This window comes from Glandiceps talaboti, chromosome 14 (assembly GCF_964340395.1).
Source record: "Glandiceps talaboti chromosome 14, keGlaTala1.1, whole genome shotgun sequence".
Lineage (NCBI taxonomy): Eukaryota > Metazoa > Hemichordata > Enteropneusta > Spengelidae > Glandiceps > Glandiceps talaboti.
The window spans coordinates 60,865-79,938 of NC_135562.1; the positions used below are offsets into that span (position 1 = coordinate 60,865).

The window sequence follows — 19,074 nt, forward strand, 5'->3', positions numbered from 1 at the left end:
GTAAATTAATTATCATTGACTTTGATTACCCAAGCCCTATATGAAAGTGATGAGATGTGCCCTAAAGATTGGCCAGAGAGAAAATGTTGTCAAACATGAATCTTTCAAGTTGATGAGTTCTTGTATAAGTCATTTTAACTGCTGATCAAGCTATGTTGCAGCAGTAGAACTTTTTGACTTCAATTTCAGAGTGTTTTAGAAAATACTAACAAGCAACTACCTGAAGTTCGAAAGAAGATATTAGATGCAACTGCCAAGAACAAAGAAAACTATGGTGTGCAAGTAACTGTAAGTACTTCCACACTTTTATTTCAAGCAACAGAACAAAATATTTATTCAAGAGTTAAATGCATTGTTGTGCACATTGTATCTTTTATAAGTTGTAGAGAGAATTATTTTATATTACACCTCCTTGTGGTATGTATATATTCTTGATATGACTCTAATTATGGTTCACTTAGATAATATATCGGTTACAGAAAATTTGCATAGATTTCCATATGCCAGTCCTTTCAATATAACTTTGCTAGAGAACCTTAGTATTAAAAGAATATGTTGAACTCATGCAGTTAGATTTTACCTACCCTAAGAAAAATGTTGGTTCATTAGTCCCCCATAGGGTGACTATTACAATGGGCTATGTCCATCAGTTTGTACGTCCACTAGACTGTCGACAGTCGCTCGCGCCTTTTTTTCCTACGTTTTATCTAAACTTCGATCCGGCGCAACACTAGTATAATTGATATCGAGGGCTGAAGGGCCGAGTGGTCGAGGGCCGAAGGCCCGAGCTCGGGCCTTCGGGCCTCGATATCAGTTTGCGATTAGACTAGTGTTGCGCCGGATCGGAGTTTAGATAAAACGTAGGAAAAAAAGGCGCGAGCGACTGTCAACAGTCTATACGTCCACCTGCAGTACATCATTTCTCTGGGATGCAATGTCCGATTTCTTTCAAACCAAGGACAACCTAGGTGACATGTCATACAGGACATATGCACATCACTTTGTTTCAATATATTACTGCATAACTCAGAAACTTTAATACATACTAGAAACTCCATTCAAATGTTTAACCCCATGTAAGCGTTCTTGTAAGACTGAACTTTGACCTTGAACTTCAGGGTAGACTATCAATATTAAGGTATTTCTTTGCAAATTGCAGATACATTGTTACAATAGCATTTATATGTGGCCAATTTCTTTTCAATCATATTTAAAGGTAATAAAGGACAAAGAAATACATAGCACATGAATTACTTTTGGTGCTTATGTCACTTTTTACTGAGTGGCTGCCATAGTTGTAGTGAACAATCATTATTTTTCATGTTACTAAAAACGTTAATACATACTGAGACTTCATTCAAGTGTTTACCCCATTTTTGGAGAGATTTACCTTTGATCTTCAGGGTCAGTTATCAAAATCCAGGCATTTCCTGCATTGTCACAAACACTTTGTGCATTGTAGTGTTTATTTGTTGCCACCAATTTCTTTTAATTCATGTCTCCATTCAGTCAGACACATAGAAATAAAGTTGTTGAATAAAGTAGTTTATAAAAAAAATTATGAGCAAAACATTGTAGTAAAACATTGTACATGTGATAACTATATAATACATTTGAATAATGAAAATTGCCATTCTTATATTGACAGCAACAGGCTTTTGGAGATAGTCCAGAAAGTCCTAAACTCCCACTAAATGGAGATGCAGAAACTATTGATGATGTCAGTGAAATTAACTTATCGTCAGGAACCAAAGAAACGTTTGTTTTAGAAATCGATGATGCTGAAGATGAAGATATTGTGTCTGTAATTTTAGATCCAGAAATTCCCAAAGGTTAGTGTGATAAACTTTTCTGTTCCACAGCCCTGTAGCCCTTCTTGACAAATATTGTCCTCTAGACCCAGAAACTCTCAAGGTTGGTGTAACAGCTTTATGTTACATTGCACTCTAGACCCAGAAATAACAAGTGTGTCACAGTGTAATACCTGTAGACCTTCTTGACAAATATTGCTCTCTAGACCCAGAAAACTCCCAAAGTTAGAATGTAGTGTAGTACATGTAATAGAGCTTTCTGACATATACTGCCCTCGAGACCCAGAAAAAATGCCAAGGTTACAATTATCACAGTAATAGGTCTTTCTGACATATACTGCCCTCTAGACCCAGAAAAAATGCCAAGGTTACAATTATTACAGTAATAGGTCTTTCTGACATATACTGCCCTCTAGACCCAGAAAAAATGCCAAGGTTACAATTATTACAATAATAGGTCTTTCTGACATATACTGCCCTCTAGACCCAGAAAAAAATGCCAAGGTTACAATTATCACAGTAATAGGTCTTTCTGACATATACTGCCCTCTAGACCCAGAAAAAATGCCAAGGTTACAATTATTACAATAATAGGTCTTTCTGACATATACTGCCCTAGAGACCCAGAAAAAATGCCAAGGTTACAATTATTACAATAATAGGTCTTTCTGACATATACTGCCCTAGAGACCCAGAAAAAATGCCAAGGTTACAATTATTACAGTAATAGGTCTTTCTGACATATACTGCCCTCTAAACCCAGAAAAAAATGACAAGGTTACAATTATCACAATAATAGGTCTTTCTGACATATACTGCCCTAGAGACCCAGAAAACCCCTAAGGTTAGTGTGATAGAGCTTTCTGGTGAATATCCTACTATAGTTAAAAAAAAATAACAAGTACCTGGCAGTGATTATTAAACTAGCCCTTCCTGTTTAATTATTTGCTTTCTAGATCAAGACATACCCAATAGTTATTATGGTAGACTACTTCCTTCTAGGCTGAAAAATAACAAGTTGTGAGTGTAACAGAACTTTGTTAATATTGCCCTTTGCTCAACCCCATACTGTTTCGATATATTTCAGGGTTTGATTTATGCAGTACTGAAGTATTTCCTGGCAATAAGGCTCTGACTAAACAGTTACAGGTATGTAATATATATATACGACCCTGACCAAACAGTTACAGGTAGGTAATATGTATATAATTATAAGGCCCTGACCAAACAGTTACAGGTATGTAATACTGTATGTATATAATTATAAGGCACTGACCATTGAACAGTTACAGGTATGTATATAAGGCCCTGACCAAACAGTTACAGGTGTGTAATACAGTTACAGGTATGTTATACGTATATAAGGCTCTGACCAAACAGTTAGATGTATGTGATACATATATAAGGCTCTGACAAAATGGATACAGGCATGTGATACATACATGTATATAAGGCTCTGACTAAACAGTTACAGGTATATGATACATACATAAGGCTCTGACTAACAGCCTGATATCTGTGTAACTGAGTGAGGGGTTATAATACATACTGGTGTAATAGCCTGATATCTGTGTAACTGAGTGAGGGGTTATTATACATACCGGTATAACAGCCTGATATCTGTGTAACTTAGTGAGGGGTTATAATACTGGTATAACAGCCTGAAATCTGTGGATTAAACTTAGTGAGGGGTTATAATACATACTGGTATAACAGCCTGATATCTGTGTAACTTAGTGAGGGGTTATAATATCTTGAAACAGCTCACAGAAAACTGTTTCATTCAATGCTTATATTATCTTTCCAAGAAATGCCATGATTTCTTTTCTTTTATGACAGATGTTTAGTGTTGTATATCGACAAACATTCAATTTGATGGAAACTCCAACCAACAAAAAGTTAGCAGAAGTCTTTGATAAACTTATCAAGGTAAGTAATGCTACTAATAGAAAGAAAGTGTTACTTAGTAGAATTGAATCTGATATGTTTTACCTTCTGTAAAAGAAGGTTATATTTTAGGGATGGCTGTCTGTCTGTGTCACTGTTTACTTTACAGCTGTTTTCTGTAGAGCGAGTCAGTTGTATTGAATAAATCAAGATACTAAGTGAGCCTAATCACAAGGTTTCATGTTGAGATAGACACCATAAAAGATAACACACACACATCACTTACAAGGTGTGGGCTCTTTATTTAGTTAGTGATATAAACACTAACGGCATGCACACTACTACACAAGGTATAATCAGTTGAAGTTCAAACAAAATCCATTGTCATTGCAAGCCGGACTACCCTGACACCAACTTTAGTCTGTTGTAGATGAACATAAACTTCAGTAGTTCAGGAAGATTCTCTCCCAAAAAGTACTCTTACAGATAAAATACAACTGTACATAATGTCAGGACAACGGTAGTGTCATATAGAAGTAAACGTCTGTTAATATTAAATAGTCCAAAAACAGTCCACACTATGAGAGTTTATTTTAGAATATGACAGATATAATATACAAAGTCATAAAAGTGTCCCATCACCCTACATCAGAGGCACCCGCTGTTGTTTTGTGTCAGCTATCTTGTTGTCTTTATCTAAATTGTCTCTGTTTGAAAAACAACATGTGTCTGTGCATTTAGCATGCTGTGCCAAATGCTACTAAACCAATTTATTTGTGTACTTTTCCTGTCTGTAACGGGTAAGGTTTGTACACCCTTTGCTGACGGAGGTTGTATTATCTCAATGCCATCCATGATACACATGCACCAACAATAAGAATAAAGTCCCAACAGATAGGAAAACCACCTCCTTGTACAAAGCAATACAGAATGAACTCAGATCTGCCAAACAAAAACAACATTGAGCTGAAAGACAGAAGAAAACAGGACTTGAAATTCACAAACAGATGTACAATCAGACTAAGAATTTTGTTATTAAACTTGTCCATAATGCAAAAAATCAATCATTTCAATCAAAGAATCCTGGAAAGCCAAACCTGCAAGCAATTGTTCAGTGTGTCGTGCCAGTTATTACATGTACAAATGTAGGTAATAAACCCTCTGTGTTACTGACATTATTTTCCTCTCCTGAACTACCACTGTGACAGCACTTCCCTCTGTGTTACTGACATTATTTTCCTCTCCTGAACTACCACTGTGACAGCACTTCCCTCTGTGTTACTGACATTATTTTCCTCTCCTGAACTACCACTGTGACAGCACTTCCCTCTGTGTTACTGACATTATTTTCCTCTCCTGAACTACCACTGTGACAGCACTTCCCTCTGTGTTACTGACATTATTTTCCTCTCCTGAACTACCACTGTGACAGCACTTCCCTCTGTGTTACTGACATTATTTTCCTCTCCTGAAGTACCACTGTGACAGCACTTCCCTCTGTGTTACTGACATTATTTTCCTCTCCTGAAGTACCACTGTGACTGCACTTCCCTCTGTGTTACTGACATTATTTTCCTCTTCTGAAGTACCACTGTGACAGCACTTCCCTCTGTGTTACTGACATTATTTTCCTCTCCTGAAGTACCACTGTGACAGCACTTCCCTCTGTGTTACTGACATTATTTTCCTCTCCTGAAGTACCACTGTGACAGCACTTCCCTCTGTGTTACTGACATTATTTTCCTCTCCTGAACTACCACTGTGACAGCACTTCCCTCAATTTCTTTAACAAGAAAGTCCATTGTATCAGCAACAGTCTTGATTCACAATTGTCTCCCACTCCCTCTTACACTGAGCCGTGCTTGCAGGGTCGTTTTTTTTAGCACAGCTGAACTGATAAGGTTCAGTTCTGCTATAGGCATGGCAAAGTGTCTGTCTGTCTGTCTGTCCATCTGTGTGTGTGTGTGTGTGTGTACAATTTAAAGTAAAAAAAAAACGCTGGACCAGTTGCCATGATATTTGGTGGGTGTATTACTTTGGGTGTCTAGTTGGGAAATTGTTCAAATCAAAATGATCTTACCACCAGTGTGTGATTTGGGTGTAAAAATGTTATTTTTGGTCAAAAAACTCAAAAACTAATTGGCACATCCATCTGAAATCTGGTGGGAATATTCTTAGGGAAAGGGAGGGGTTTAGATTAAGAATTGTTCATGACATGATGATCCTTTCAGTTATATGCAAATTAGGTATAAAAATGTGTCTTTGGTCAAAAACATTAATTCAAAAACTACTGAACAGATTAGGCTGAAATTTGGTTGGAACAGTCTTCGGGGTTTTTATTTTAAGAATATGTTTGTACTATGCAAGTAAACCATTGTAAATGATTGTACTATGCAAGTAAACCTTTGTAAATGATTGCATTATGTAAGTAAACCTTTGTAAATGATTGTACTATGCAAGTAAACCATTGTAAATGATTGTACTATGCAAGTAAACCTTTGTAAATGATTGTACTATGCAAGTAGACCTTTGTAAATGATTGCACTATGTAAGTAAACCTTTGTAAATGATTGCACTATGCAAGTAGACCTTTGTAAATAATTGTACTATGCAAGTAAACCTGTGTAAATGATTGCACTATGCAAGTAAACCTTTGTAAATGATTGCACTATGTAAGTAAACCTTTGTAAATGATTGCACTATGCAAGTAGACCTTTGTAAATAATTGTACTATGCAAGTAAACCTTTGTCAATGATTGCACTATGCAAGTAGACCTTTGTAAATAATTGCACTATGTAAGTAAACCTTTGTAAATGATTACACTATGCAAGTAAACCTTTGTAAATAATTGTACCACGTAAGTAAACCTTTGTAAATGATTGCACTATGCAAGTAGACCTTTGTAAATGATTGCACTATGCAAGTAAACCTTTGTAAATGATTGCACTATGCAAGTAGACCTTTGTAAATAATTGTACTATGCAAGTAAACCTTTGTAAATGATTGCACTATGCAAGTAGACCTTTGTAAATAATTGTACCACGTAAGTAAACCTTTGTAAATGATTGCACTATGCAAGTAGACCTTAAGTAAATAATTGTACTATGCAAGTAAACCTTTGTAAATGATTACACTATGCAAGTAGACCTTTGTAAATAATTGTACTATGCAAGTAAACCTTTGTAAATGATTGCACTATGCAAGTAGACCTTTGTAAATAATTGTACCACGTAAGTAAACCTTTGTAAATGATTGCACTATGCAAGTAGACCTTTGTAAATAATTGTACTATGCAAGTAAACCTTTGTAAATGATTGCACTATGCAAGTAGACCTTTGTAAATAATTGTACCACGTAAGTAAACCTTTGTAAATGATTGCACTATGCAAGTAGACCTTAAGTAAATAATTGTACTATGCAAGTAAACCTTTGTCAAAGGTTGTCGTGCTGTGTGGAGTATCTGTAATATGTTAAACTTAGCATGGTGTTCAATGCTGGTTGGACTTTTTCCTGATTATTTTATATTATTGTAGATGAAGAAAATTTCCTAGATACAGTCACTGACTCTTCTTAAAATTATCTATTCTACAAATCATAGGTTTTCACGATTTTTTTTTGATTGCATAGATGGCTTGTTTTAAACTACGTACAATGGTTCCATGTTGTGTCTGTGATCTCCATTTTGATGTCAGGATCCCAGAAGATGACCAGTTACAAGTATGTTACCTCTTAGTGACAATAGAATAGAAATAAGTATTATCATATACAGTGACAATTAGAATGATAAATAGCACATTTAGTGACAATGAGGTAGACATTAAAGATAGCCACTTATTATAGTGATAAGTATGTGGACATTTAGTCTATCTGCTAGACCTTGGATGTTCTTCCGATAGAATACGACACACGACCGAGCATCGCTATCGAGGATGGAACATCCAAGGTCTAGCAAATGTCATCAGGATATAAATAACTGCCAATCAGAGAACTGTATTAGCGACAAGCACAAACAGAGGACAATAGCTCATTTTTCATGCATATTCATCTTAAGGAGGGGCTTGTAAAAATAACCACAAATGCGTTAACTAAATGTGTGAATGACAACGTCTACACACTCATCAAACACAATTACCATAAACTGATAAGACATAGTAATGATGTAAATGTGTTTGTCAACACCTGCATGCAAGTATATATATGTATACATGGCCCAACCCACTAATCTCAATGGAATGTCCGGTCTGAAAATGACATTTGCTAGACTGTTCGGGCGAGCCCTCACTGCGAACTTCGTTCGCTTATAGTATCGAAAGAAAGCCAGAACGTCTAGCAGCAAGACTAGTGGACATTAGGATAGCAATATATAGTGACAGTAACTGCATACAGTGACAGTTAAATAGACATAAAGAGATCAATTTAAATGTATACTGAATGTTAGATAGGCACAAGTATATTTTATAAAATATATGTAATAACTAGTCAGTATGCATTTGTTTTTGTAGGTTTGGTTAACTGCTGCAGCTGCATTAGTGGAGGAAAGAGGTTATGGACAGCCATCCATTGGTAAAGGTAAAACTTGTGCTTATTTGGTTTGCATAGATTTCCATACTAGGATCACAAAGTCAACCATTATCTCTGGTTTGACACAGAGTGAGCTTTAATATATGATACCTGCATAGAAACGTATTGTGTATTATATTATACCACTATATTGATGGCGCAAATCGAGAGATCAGATTGGTCTGGACATCGAACTAGCGAATCTAAAATGAGCGATAATGCACAGTTTGCATATTTTCAATATACTGGTATACTATAATAGTGATAAACTACCCCTGGGAATGGTATACCACTCGGTTTTGACCAGTGAACTCCCTATTTCATTCACTGGTCAAAACCGAGTGGTATACCATTCCCAGGGGTGGTTTATTGCTTAAGTATACTCAACTTAGGGGACATGGAAAATGAATACCTCCACTTCTTTTAATCTGTCCAGTATATGATCAACTTAGAAACTTATACATTATAGAGAACCAACCACCAATTACAATAAGTTTAAAATGTTAATGAGTACTACTAACACGGATGTCTTGCTTAATTTGTGTAAATATGTATATAAAGCTATGGAACTCAGAACTTCCAATGTAAATACAATGTACATGTAATGTATTTTTCTCTCTGTATGAAAGAAATGTACTTTTCGCAATTTGTAAACTTTTGTATATGGCCTAGGAACACAATAAACATATTATTATTAGTCCCCAGTAGGTGAAGCTCAAGGGGGACTACTGCATTGGTGTATGTCTGTCCATCCCTCCATCTGTGCATCTGTGTGTCTGTGCCTACCTGTATCTCTGAAATTTATGAGTCAATTTCAACCAAACCTGGCACAAATGTCAGATGCTGTATTAGGCATACACACATTACTTTGTTTCATGACCTTTGCGATCATGGCATATGTACACATCTCACATGCAAAGGTCAATTTCAAGCAAACCTGGCACAAATGTGTCAGATACAGTAAGCCACATATGGACATTACTTTGTTTCAGATCATTTACGGCAATGATAGAATGGTAACCATATTTGTTGTAAAAATTCACATTTTGCCCACAAATTTTAAAAGCTAAGGGCCTCATTGAGTGTCAATACCCATTTTATCTATGAGCTTTCTAACGAGACATTGACTATAGTGTACATGTGTGTGTCATTCGATTTTGTGACCTTAACCTTTATCGTGACTAAATGACAGCCATATTTGTCCTAAAAATACACAACGCTCAATGTATACCCCATATTATCAATAGTAAGCTTTCTAATAAGACATTGAACTTTGACCTCAATCAACATTTCCAAGGTCAAATGCCCAAAATTTCTCTTTCTACCACAACTTGAGAAGTCGAATGCACAAAGACACCATTCAAGTTTCTACCCGGTACATCCACATGTTTTGAACTTGCCAATGAATTGAATAGCCATATTTCACACATCACATTGTGTTGGGGTGGGTGGATGGGAACTGTGTCTTCACATAGAAGACTTGTTTAAGTTAATAATTGAATGTTTTCACCTGTTTTCTCTGTAGGCACTAGTGACTCTGATTTACAATTCACAATGGAAGAATTGTCTGAACAACAATGTAGTCAGTTACCCATGACAGGTAAATCTAAAGGTCTGTATAGTTGTTACTAACAATTATCATTTTATTTTGTTGTATTTCCCCAAAATAACAATGACCCTGGTTTTCATTATTGTTTTTACTAATCTCTTAGGCTTAATTGTGTAATCAATGTTACTACAGTATCATAAATGTGTGTATTTTGCAATACATTTGTACATTTTAGCCCCCAACAGGCACTGCCTGGAAGGGGCTATTAGATTGAGTTTCATCCATCCATCTGTCCATGCATTCCTGCTCATATCTCTGGCATGCAACAACCGAATGATATTGTATTATTTGTAGGTTATTACAGAAGGAAGGGTCACCCTAGTCTTGCTGCTAGACGTTCAGGCTTTCTTTCGATGCTATAACTATAAGCGAACCAAGTTCGCATGTGAGGGCCTGCCCGAACAGTCTAGCGAATGTCATTTTCAGACCGGACATTCCATTGAGATTACATTGAGCAGTGGGTTGGGCCATCTATGCATATATATACTTTAATATATTCAATAACCTATGACCTTGGGGAATCTCTGCATGCAAGTGTTGACAAACACATTTATGTCATTACTATGGCGTATTGGTTTATGGTAATTGTGAGTTTGATGAGTGTGCAGACGTTGTCATTCACACATTTCAGTTAACGCATTGGTGGTTATTTATACAAGCCCCTCCTTAAGATGAATATGCATGAAAATTTAGCTATTGTCCTCTGTTTGTGCTTGTCGCTAATACGGTTCTCTGATTGACAGTTATTTATATCCTGATGACATTCGCTAGACCTCGGATGTTCCATCCTCGATAGCGTTGTTCGGCTGTGTGTCGTATTTTATCAGAAGAACATCCGAGGGCTAGCTGATAGACTAGGGTCACCCATATGTATATTTTACCATTCCAAGTCTGAAGTATTATGTTTGTGAAGTGTATTTTACCAGTGTTTGATGATGCTTGTATACAATGTATTTTTTGTTGAGATGGTGAAGTACATGTCTTCTATTAACTTACTATGCTGTGATGGAGTCATGGTATTGTTAGAAAAGATGTTGTATTTAAATTTAAGATAATTTAAACTTAAAAGTCTTGATAGTAATCATAATTTTGATGAACATCTTCAATTTATTAATTATTACTATAATTATCATATTTCAGTTCACAAACTGCCAAGGCTAGAGAAGAGGATGCAATTTATTGTAAGTGTATTATACAATTAAAGACTAGGTCAATTGTGTAATAGCATGGTTTTCACTACAAATGGACTAGGTTAATTGTGTAATAGCATGGTTTTCACTACAAATGGACTAGGTTAATTGTGTAATAGCATGGTTTTCACTACAAATGGACTAGGTTAATTGTGTAATTAATAGCATGGTTTTCACTACAAATGCACTAGGTCAATTGTGTAATAGCATGGTTTTCACTACAAATGGACTAGGTTAATTGTGTAATTAATAGCATGGTTTTCACTACAAATGGACTAGGTTAATTGTGTAATAGCATGGTTTTCACTACAAATGCACTAGGTTAATTGTGTAATAGCATGGTTTTCACTACAAATGGACTAGGTTAATTGTGTAATTAATAGCATGGTTTTCACTACAAATGCACTAGGTTAATTGTGTAATAGCATGGTTTTCACTACAAATGGACTAGGTTAATTGTGTAATAGCATGGTTTTCAACTACAAATGGACTAGGTTAATTGTGTAATAGCATGGTTTTCACTACAAATGGACTAGGTTAATTGTGTAATAGCATGGTTTTCACTACAAATGGACTAGGTTAATTGTGTAATTAATAGCATGGTTTTCACTACAAATGGACTAGGTTAATTGTGTAATAGCATGGTTTTCACTACAAATGGACTAGGTTAATTGTGTAATAGCATGGTTTTCACTACAAATGGACTAGGTTAATTGTGTAATAGCATGGTTTTCACGACAAAAGGTGATTAGATAAAGTAACAATGAAGGACTTGAGGGTTGTGAATATATATATACACCGAAAGTACTGTGCAGACCAATATTATAAATCCTGATAACTACATCTCATTACTTTAACACCTGATTCCATCATTTTTGACAGTAAAGTTACAGGTACTTTGGCCTTCCAGTTGTTTATTTCAAATTTTTTACTGTCAACTTACAGAAAGACTGTAGTGTGTATCGTCCAGCAGTAGAAATCACACCACTATGTTATGTTCCTGGTGCCAGTGTCGATAGATATCTAGGCAATATTAATCTTTACTTTATCAGAGAGAGTACATCAGTCAGAGAGGTGAGTGGGAATGTACAATAATTATTGCTACTAAGTATTAGTACATCAGTCAGTGAGGTGAGTGGGAATGTACAATAATAACTGTTACTAAGTAAGTACATCAGTCAGTGAGGTGAGTGGGAATGTACAATTAATAATAACTTACTAAGTAAGTACATCAGTCAGTGAGGTGAGTGGGAATGTACAATAATAACTTACTAAGTAAGTACATCAGTCAGTGAGGTGAGTGGGAATGTACAGTTGTACAACAATAACTTACTAAGTAAGTACATCAGTCAGTGAGGTGAGTGGGAAGGTACAATAATAACTTACTAAGTAAGTACATCAGTCAGTGAGGTGAGTGGGAATGTACAATAATAACTGTTACTAAGTAAGTACATCAGTCAGTGAGGTGAGTGGGAATGTACAATAATAACTTACTAAGTAAGTACATCAGTCAGTGAGGTGAGTGGGAATGTACAATAATAACTTACTAAGTAAGTACATCAGTCAGTGAGGTGAGTGGGAATGTACAACAAGGCACTGCATGGCTTAGCACCGCCATATCTATCAAATCTACTCAATCGGTATGAGCCTGTACGCGAACTTCGGTCAAAGGACAAATTTCTACTCACAATTAACCCAGCTCAACATACTTATGGAAAACGTGCGTTTGTTACTGCTGCACCAGAACTATGGAATAAATTACCACAGGAAATCAAACAATGTCAAACAGTGTCATCTTTTAAAGGGAGTATCAAGACTTACCTTTTTAGAGAAGCGTATTTCTAAGCGTATTATCTGAACTTAAACTTATTTTTGATATTTTTAGACATAAGGAACATTTGTGGAACATTTTCTTTTCCATTGCATTATTTAGACTTTGTGTATTTTATGGAAAGTTTCTTTTTTTTAAATTATATTTTGTGAAGCGCCTCTGAACAATTTTTATTTTTGGATTTTGGCGCTATACAAATGTTTACTTTATCTTTTTTATCTTTGTTACTAAGTAAGTACATCAGTCAGTGAGGTGAGTGGGAATGTACAATAATAACTTACTAAGTAAGTACATCAGTCAGTGAGGTGAGTGGGAATGTACAACAATAACTTACTAAGTAAGTACATCAGTCAGTGAGGTGAGTGGGAATGTACAATAATAACTTACTAAGTAAGTACATCAGTCAGTGAGGTGAGTGGGAATAATACATGAAGCATGAGTGTCAGAGATGGTATCAGTGATTAGTGTCAGTGTATGTGTATGTTGTACTTTCTACACTTAATGGAAGTATGACCACAGAGAAAACTACAAGCACTCAAGATATAGAAATATCCAGAGTACAGTGTACCTCACACTTACACTCCTGTGTCATGAGGTTTATACTTAGTCTATCGTTTGATAATCTGGCTAAAGTCATGTCCCTACTATTCTAGATCATGGCTAACTTTAATGTTTTGCTTTTACTTCTAGACGGGTGGAGTGAGTGGTTTTCTACATAGCTTTGTGTCTGAAGTCCAGGCCATGGTCAGATCTCATGTACTAGCACTAGGTGGCAATGCTATAGTAGCATATGATATGATAGAGTGTGTACTCAGTGAAAACCCACATAAAAACCAGGTATGTACTCATACATAATGATAGGACTGGACAGGTATACATGTTATTGTAAAAGGTGATACTGCCGGATAAGCCTATAGTATAATTCATTATGTATTGTACACCATGGTGTACACCATGGATACCCATCCAATCACATAGAAATCAGGGTTGTCTTCTTACAATATGTTTGGTCATTGAACAGGTGTAAATCTTATAACTACAGATGGTACTGACATAGTGGCATTATTCTTGAAAATATGATCTATCAAAAAAAAAAGGCAGAGAATGTAGTCCTGTATGATTGGCTGTTGAAAAGATGGTCATAATTGTTTTCTTAGAAGTGATCCTACAGGATCATCCTGCATGACGATTTGCTATTGAAAAGGTGTATATATGATAACATTTGGTTCTACTTTAGTAGCATATGATATGACAGTCTTGGACTGTGTGCAGAGTAATATTCACATATATTGTTACAATGTTCTTGCTGCATCATGTGATATGACAGTCTCACACTGTGTGCAGAGTAATATTCACATATATTGTTACAATGTTCTTGCTACATCATATGATATGACAGTCTCGGACTGTGTGCAGAGTAATATTCACATATTTTGTTACAATGTTCTTGCTACATCATATGATATGACAGTCTCAGACTGTGTGCAGAGTAATATTCACATATATTGTTACAATGTTCTTGCTACATCATGTGATACGACAGTCTCAGACTGTGTGCAGAGTAATATTCACATATTTTGTTACAATGTTCTTGCTACATCATGTGATACGACAGTCTCGGACTGTGTGCAGAGTAATATTCACATATTTTGTTACAATGTTCTTGCTACATCATGTGATATGACAGTCTCAGACTGTGTGCAGAGTTATATTCACATATTTTGTTACTGTAACAATGTTCTTGCTACATCATGTGATACGACAGTCTCAGACTGTGTGCAGAGTAATATTCACATATTTTGTTACAATGTTCTTGCTACATCATGTGATAAGACAGTCTTGGACTGTGTGCAGAGTAATATTCACATATTTTGTTATGATATTCTTCCTACAGTGTCAGTGTTTAATCAATGTTACTGGTGATGCAGTACGTGTAATCTACGACATTGATTTACCAAGTTTTACAGACAGAGATGTTACTGAAACCACCCAACCAGAGACAATCCCAGAAAGTCCACAAGAAAAGGAGTAAAGTATGTGTCTGCCAAACACATACAATATTACAAATTCCAAGTTGTAGAGATGTCACCCAGTATACAAATTTCAGAGTTATGAGGATATTATATATTCCATATGTTTTGCAATTAATTTCAAAGGACATAATCAAATGATAAGTGCAAATACAAGCAGTTTCCAATGATACTGTAGACCAAAATTAATGGAAATCTACTTTCCATGCAATAATAGATCCGTTTAGTGCTGTTTTATATTCATGAAGTTTTAACAGAATTCCATCACTGGAAGTACAATATCAAGTACTGTATCATATCTTTTTAGGGTACTGTGTTGCTCAGTTCTCTGTTTGAATTAAATGTATATAATGTCTCTGGAAAGTCTCATTTGCAGGGTTCAAACAGTTTATGACAGTCCTAGAAAGTCCAAACCATTCTCAAAAATGTACCCTGTTTCTGGGGTACTCGTTGAAGTGAGATAAACACTGGAATTGTAAATTCTGATAGTTGAAAAATAAATATTGATATCACATGAAAGTCTGTCTGTCTGTTGGTGAAATGTACTACTAAGCTCTCCTTGAAAATGACATCAGTTGACTTGATGAACTTCACGAAAATGACTTTAACCCCCTGACATGACATGACATGTTCAAACCCCATGTCTTTGTGCCAAATGACAAAAGTGAGTTATTGATCAGTGCACTTGGAGGGAGAACGGGGACTCTGATGTGTACAGAAACTTGGATATTGTTTTCAGTACCCTGAAGACCATTACAATGACTCCATCTGTCCATGCGTCTGTCATACGTCATTTATCAGACATGCAATAGCCAATTTCTATCAAACTTGGTCCAAAGGTGGACATGTCATATGGGATATGTGCAAGTTTGACTGAATGGCAGCCATATTTATAGTTGAAAGATAATATTTACAGCGCAACACAAAAACTGCACTATATAGAGACTCCAGTCAAGTGGGTGGCCCCATATTTTCAGGTACACTTTCTTTAAAGACATTTGCCATTGACCTAACGTTGCTCTTCAGGGTCAATTATGAAAATCAAGCAATTTTTGACCTATCACAGAGCATTTGTAGTATTTATTTGCAGGCAATATCTTGTTAAGTCATATATATTCACAGGTTATATAGAAGAAATGGTTTGATGTGTGTGTGTGTGTACAGCTTAAACTCAAAAACTGGCAGATCGTTTGTTTTTGTAGGTGGTAGAGACATTACTTCCAAAACCCTTAAATTCAAACACTATTAGGCAAATTGTCTGAAATTTGGTTGGATATTCTTAGGGATGTGTAGAATAAGAATTGTTCATGGCATCATGATCCAAACAGTGATATGCAAATTAGGTCTAAAAATGTGTCTTTGATAGAAAATCTTTGATTCCAAAACTACTAGTGACTGACAATGAGCAGATTGGGGTGATTAATTTAATGAGGATGTGTAGATGAATGTGTATTCATGATATGATGAGCCCATCAATGAAGTGTAAATTAGGCTAAATTTCAATTTTGATCAGAAACATCTCAAAAACAACATGAATTGGGCTGGAATTTAGTGAGGACGTTTCTGGAGGTGTTATTCAGGAGTTATTGTGGAAAACATTTTGAGACAATTGACCCTAACAACCATAATCACACACTTAGCAACAGTGAAATGATAATGTATATTACAAAGATAACTGGGATGGGTAGGCAAGTGAATAAAGATTCCAAAAATGTACTCAAATATGCCTAGCAATAAGACCATCCCCATTGCAAAAGCCAAATGAAGGATATTGTAAAGATAAGAACGTACAATAGGCAAGTGAATAACAATTTTAAAAAAGTATGCAAATATGCCTAGCAACAAGACTGCACCCATAGCAACAGCCAAATAGTGGTGTCCATTGCAAAGATACAGGAATTAATAATAAACATTCAAAAAATGTATGCAGCAACAAGACCATGCCAATATAGCAACTGCCAAATGATGGTGTATATATATTGCAAAGAAAACAGGGATGGTTAGGCAAGTGGATAAACATACAAAAGGTGAATGCAAATATTCCTAGCAACAAGACCATGTCCATAGCAACAGCCAAATGATGGCATATATGGTAACGGTAACAACAGAGCTGGAAAGGCAACCAGATAAACATACATGTACACAAAAAAACACTACAGTTGCTACAATGACATTGGCACTATTTTATATTATATGAACTGTTTAGTGTAAAATCGTTTCAGATCTCAAAATATCACCTTTTCAGATTAACTTTCAAGTCACGTGACTGTCTTTTCATTTTAATGCTATTGTCTTAATTTCCATGCTGACAGTTTCACAATTATAATGTACTATAAACAAAAAAGCAAAATCAAGTTACATTTTTACTTCCCAGGAAGTTTTGAAATGGTGTTGTGTGTCCGTCTATATCATCAATTTCTTTAAAACGGCTTGATCAACAAATAAAATTTGGTAAACACCTTCCTTATGAGATAAGGAAGCACTGATTAGGTTTTGGTAACATCCTATGAATTTTATGATGGGCGATTCATCTGTGCAGATAAATAGTTGGGAGAGAACCATTTGATTTCGGGGGGGGGGGGGGGGGGATACAAATGTAGGTATGGCAACAAAAAATTTTCCCCATCACTGTGACAGCAATTTTTTTTCTGTTGTCAGTCCTGCATCAAATTATTTTTTCCATATGCAGAAGCAATGCAATTTTTTTCTCGGTTACCAATTTTGTAATGTTCAGTTCATAACAACACAGGGAACCTTGCACACCCCTGTAACATTCACATACCTAGGACAGGGTTGTGCACATAGCTGTACTAGCTCAGTAGAGCCATGGGGACTGTACCAGCTATGTGTACAATATCCCTGTAACAGTTCTGGCCAACACACTTGGTGTAACATACCTAGATTTGACAGATGTGGAACTGGTATGCCAACACCAATGTAACATGGATGTGAAAAATAGCAATGCAGCATAGGTTTCCACAACATCCATGTACAAGAGCTTTTTCCCACAGCCGTGTACATGTACCAGATATGTTAGCATAGCAGTAAAAGAGGTATTTCCCACAGCCATGTACCAGCTATATGAGCAATGCTAGTCCGATATGAACAAAAGGGTTGCTACAGGGTATTATTCCACCATAGCTGTTATACAATGTTAATGGGCTTTAGCAGATAATCCATAGAAATTTAATGAAACATAGCAGACAATCCATACAGTGTTAATGAAACATAGCAGATAATCCATACAGTGTTAATGAGACATAGCAGATAATCCATACAGTGTTAATTAGACATAGCAGATAATCCATACAATGTTAATGAGACATAGAAGACAATCCATACAGTGTTAATGGGACATAGCAGACAATCCATACAGTGTTAATGAGACATAGCAGATAATCCATACAGTGTTAATGAGACATAGCAGATAATCCATACAGTGTTAATGGGACATGGCAATCCATACAGTGTTAATGGGACATAGCAGATAATCCATACAATGTTAATGGGACATAGCAGATAATCCATACAGTGTTAATGAGACATAGCAGATAATCCATACAGTGTTAATGGGACATAGCAGATAATCCATATAGTGTTAAAGGGACATAGCAGATAATCCATACAGTGTTAATGAGACATTGCAGATAATCCAAACAGTGTTAATGGGACATAGCAGATAATCCATACAGTGTTAATGGGACATAGCAGACAATCCATACAGTGTTAATGGGACATAGCAGATAATCCATACAGTGTTAATGAGACATAGCAGATAATCCATACAGTGTTAATGAGACATAGCAGATAATCCATACAGTGTTAATGGGACATAGCAGATAATCCATACAGTGTTAATGGGACATAGCAGATAATCCATACAGTGTTAATGGGACATAGCAGACAATCCATACAGTGTTAATGAGACATGGCAGACAATCCATACAGTGTTAATGGGACATAGCAGATAATCCATACAGTGTTAATGGGACATAGCAGATAATCCATACAGTGTTAATGGGACATAGCAGATAATCCATACAGTGTTAATGAGACATGGCAGATAATCCATACAGTGTTAATGGGACATAGCAGATAATCCATACAGTGTTAATGGGACATAGCAGATAATCCATACAGTGTTAATGGGACATA

General features: G+C 35.9%; 1 protein-coding gene across 6 annotated transcripts in view; it reads left to right on the forward strand.

Annotated features, from left to right (window-relative positions):
* The window catches only part of LOC144445985 (C2 domain-containing protein 5-like), a 42,864-nt gene extending 27,440 nt beyond the window's left edge, over window positions 1-15,424 (forward strand). For 3 of the 6 annotated variants that reach the window (XM_078135643.1, XM_078135648.1, XM_078135649.1), the window contains 11 exons: window positions 190-288; window positions 1,649-1,832; window positions 2,899-2,960; window positions 3,651-3,740; window positions 7,327-7,416; window positions 8,202-8,268; window positions 9,785-9,871; window positions 11,009-11,049; window positions 12,004-12,132; window positions 13,580-13,726; window positions 14,784-15,424. In XM_078135643.1, coding sequence (XP_077991769.1) covers window positions 190-288; window positions 1,649-1,832; window positions 2,899-2,960; window positions 3,651-3,740; window positions 7,327-7,416; window positions 8,202-8,268; window positions 9,785-9,871; window positions 11,009-11,049; window positions 12,004-12,132; window positions 13,580-13,726; window positions 14,784-14,921 — 1,134 coding nt within the window. In that variant the 3' untranslated portion in view covers window positions 14,922-15,424. The remainder of the gene's footprint in view (window positions 1-189; window positions 289-1,648; window positions 1,833-2,898; window positions 2,961-3,650; window positions 3,741-7,326; window positions 7,417-8,201; window positions 8,269-9,784; window positions 9,872-11,008; window positions 11,050-12,003; window positions 12,133-13,579; window positions 13,727-14,783) is intronic. The other 3 variants (XM_078135646.1, XM_078135645.1, XM_078135644.1) reach the window with 3 other exon arrangements.
* The last annotated feature ends 3,650 nt before the right edge of the window (window positions 15,425-19,074 follow it).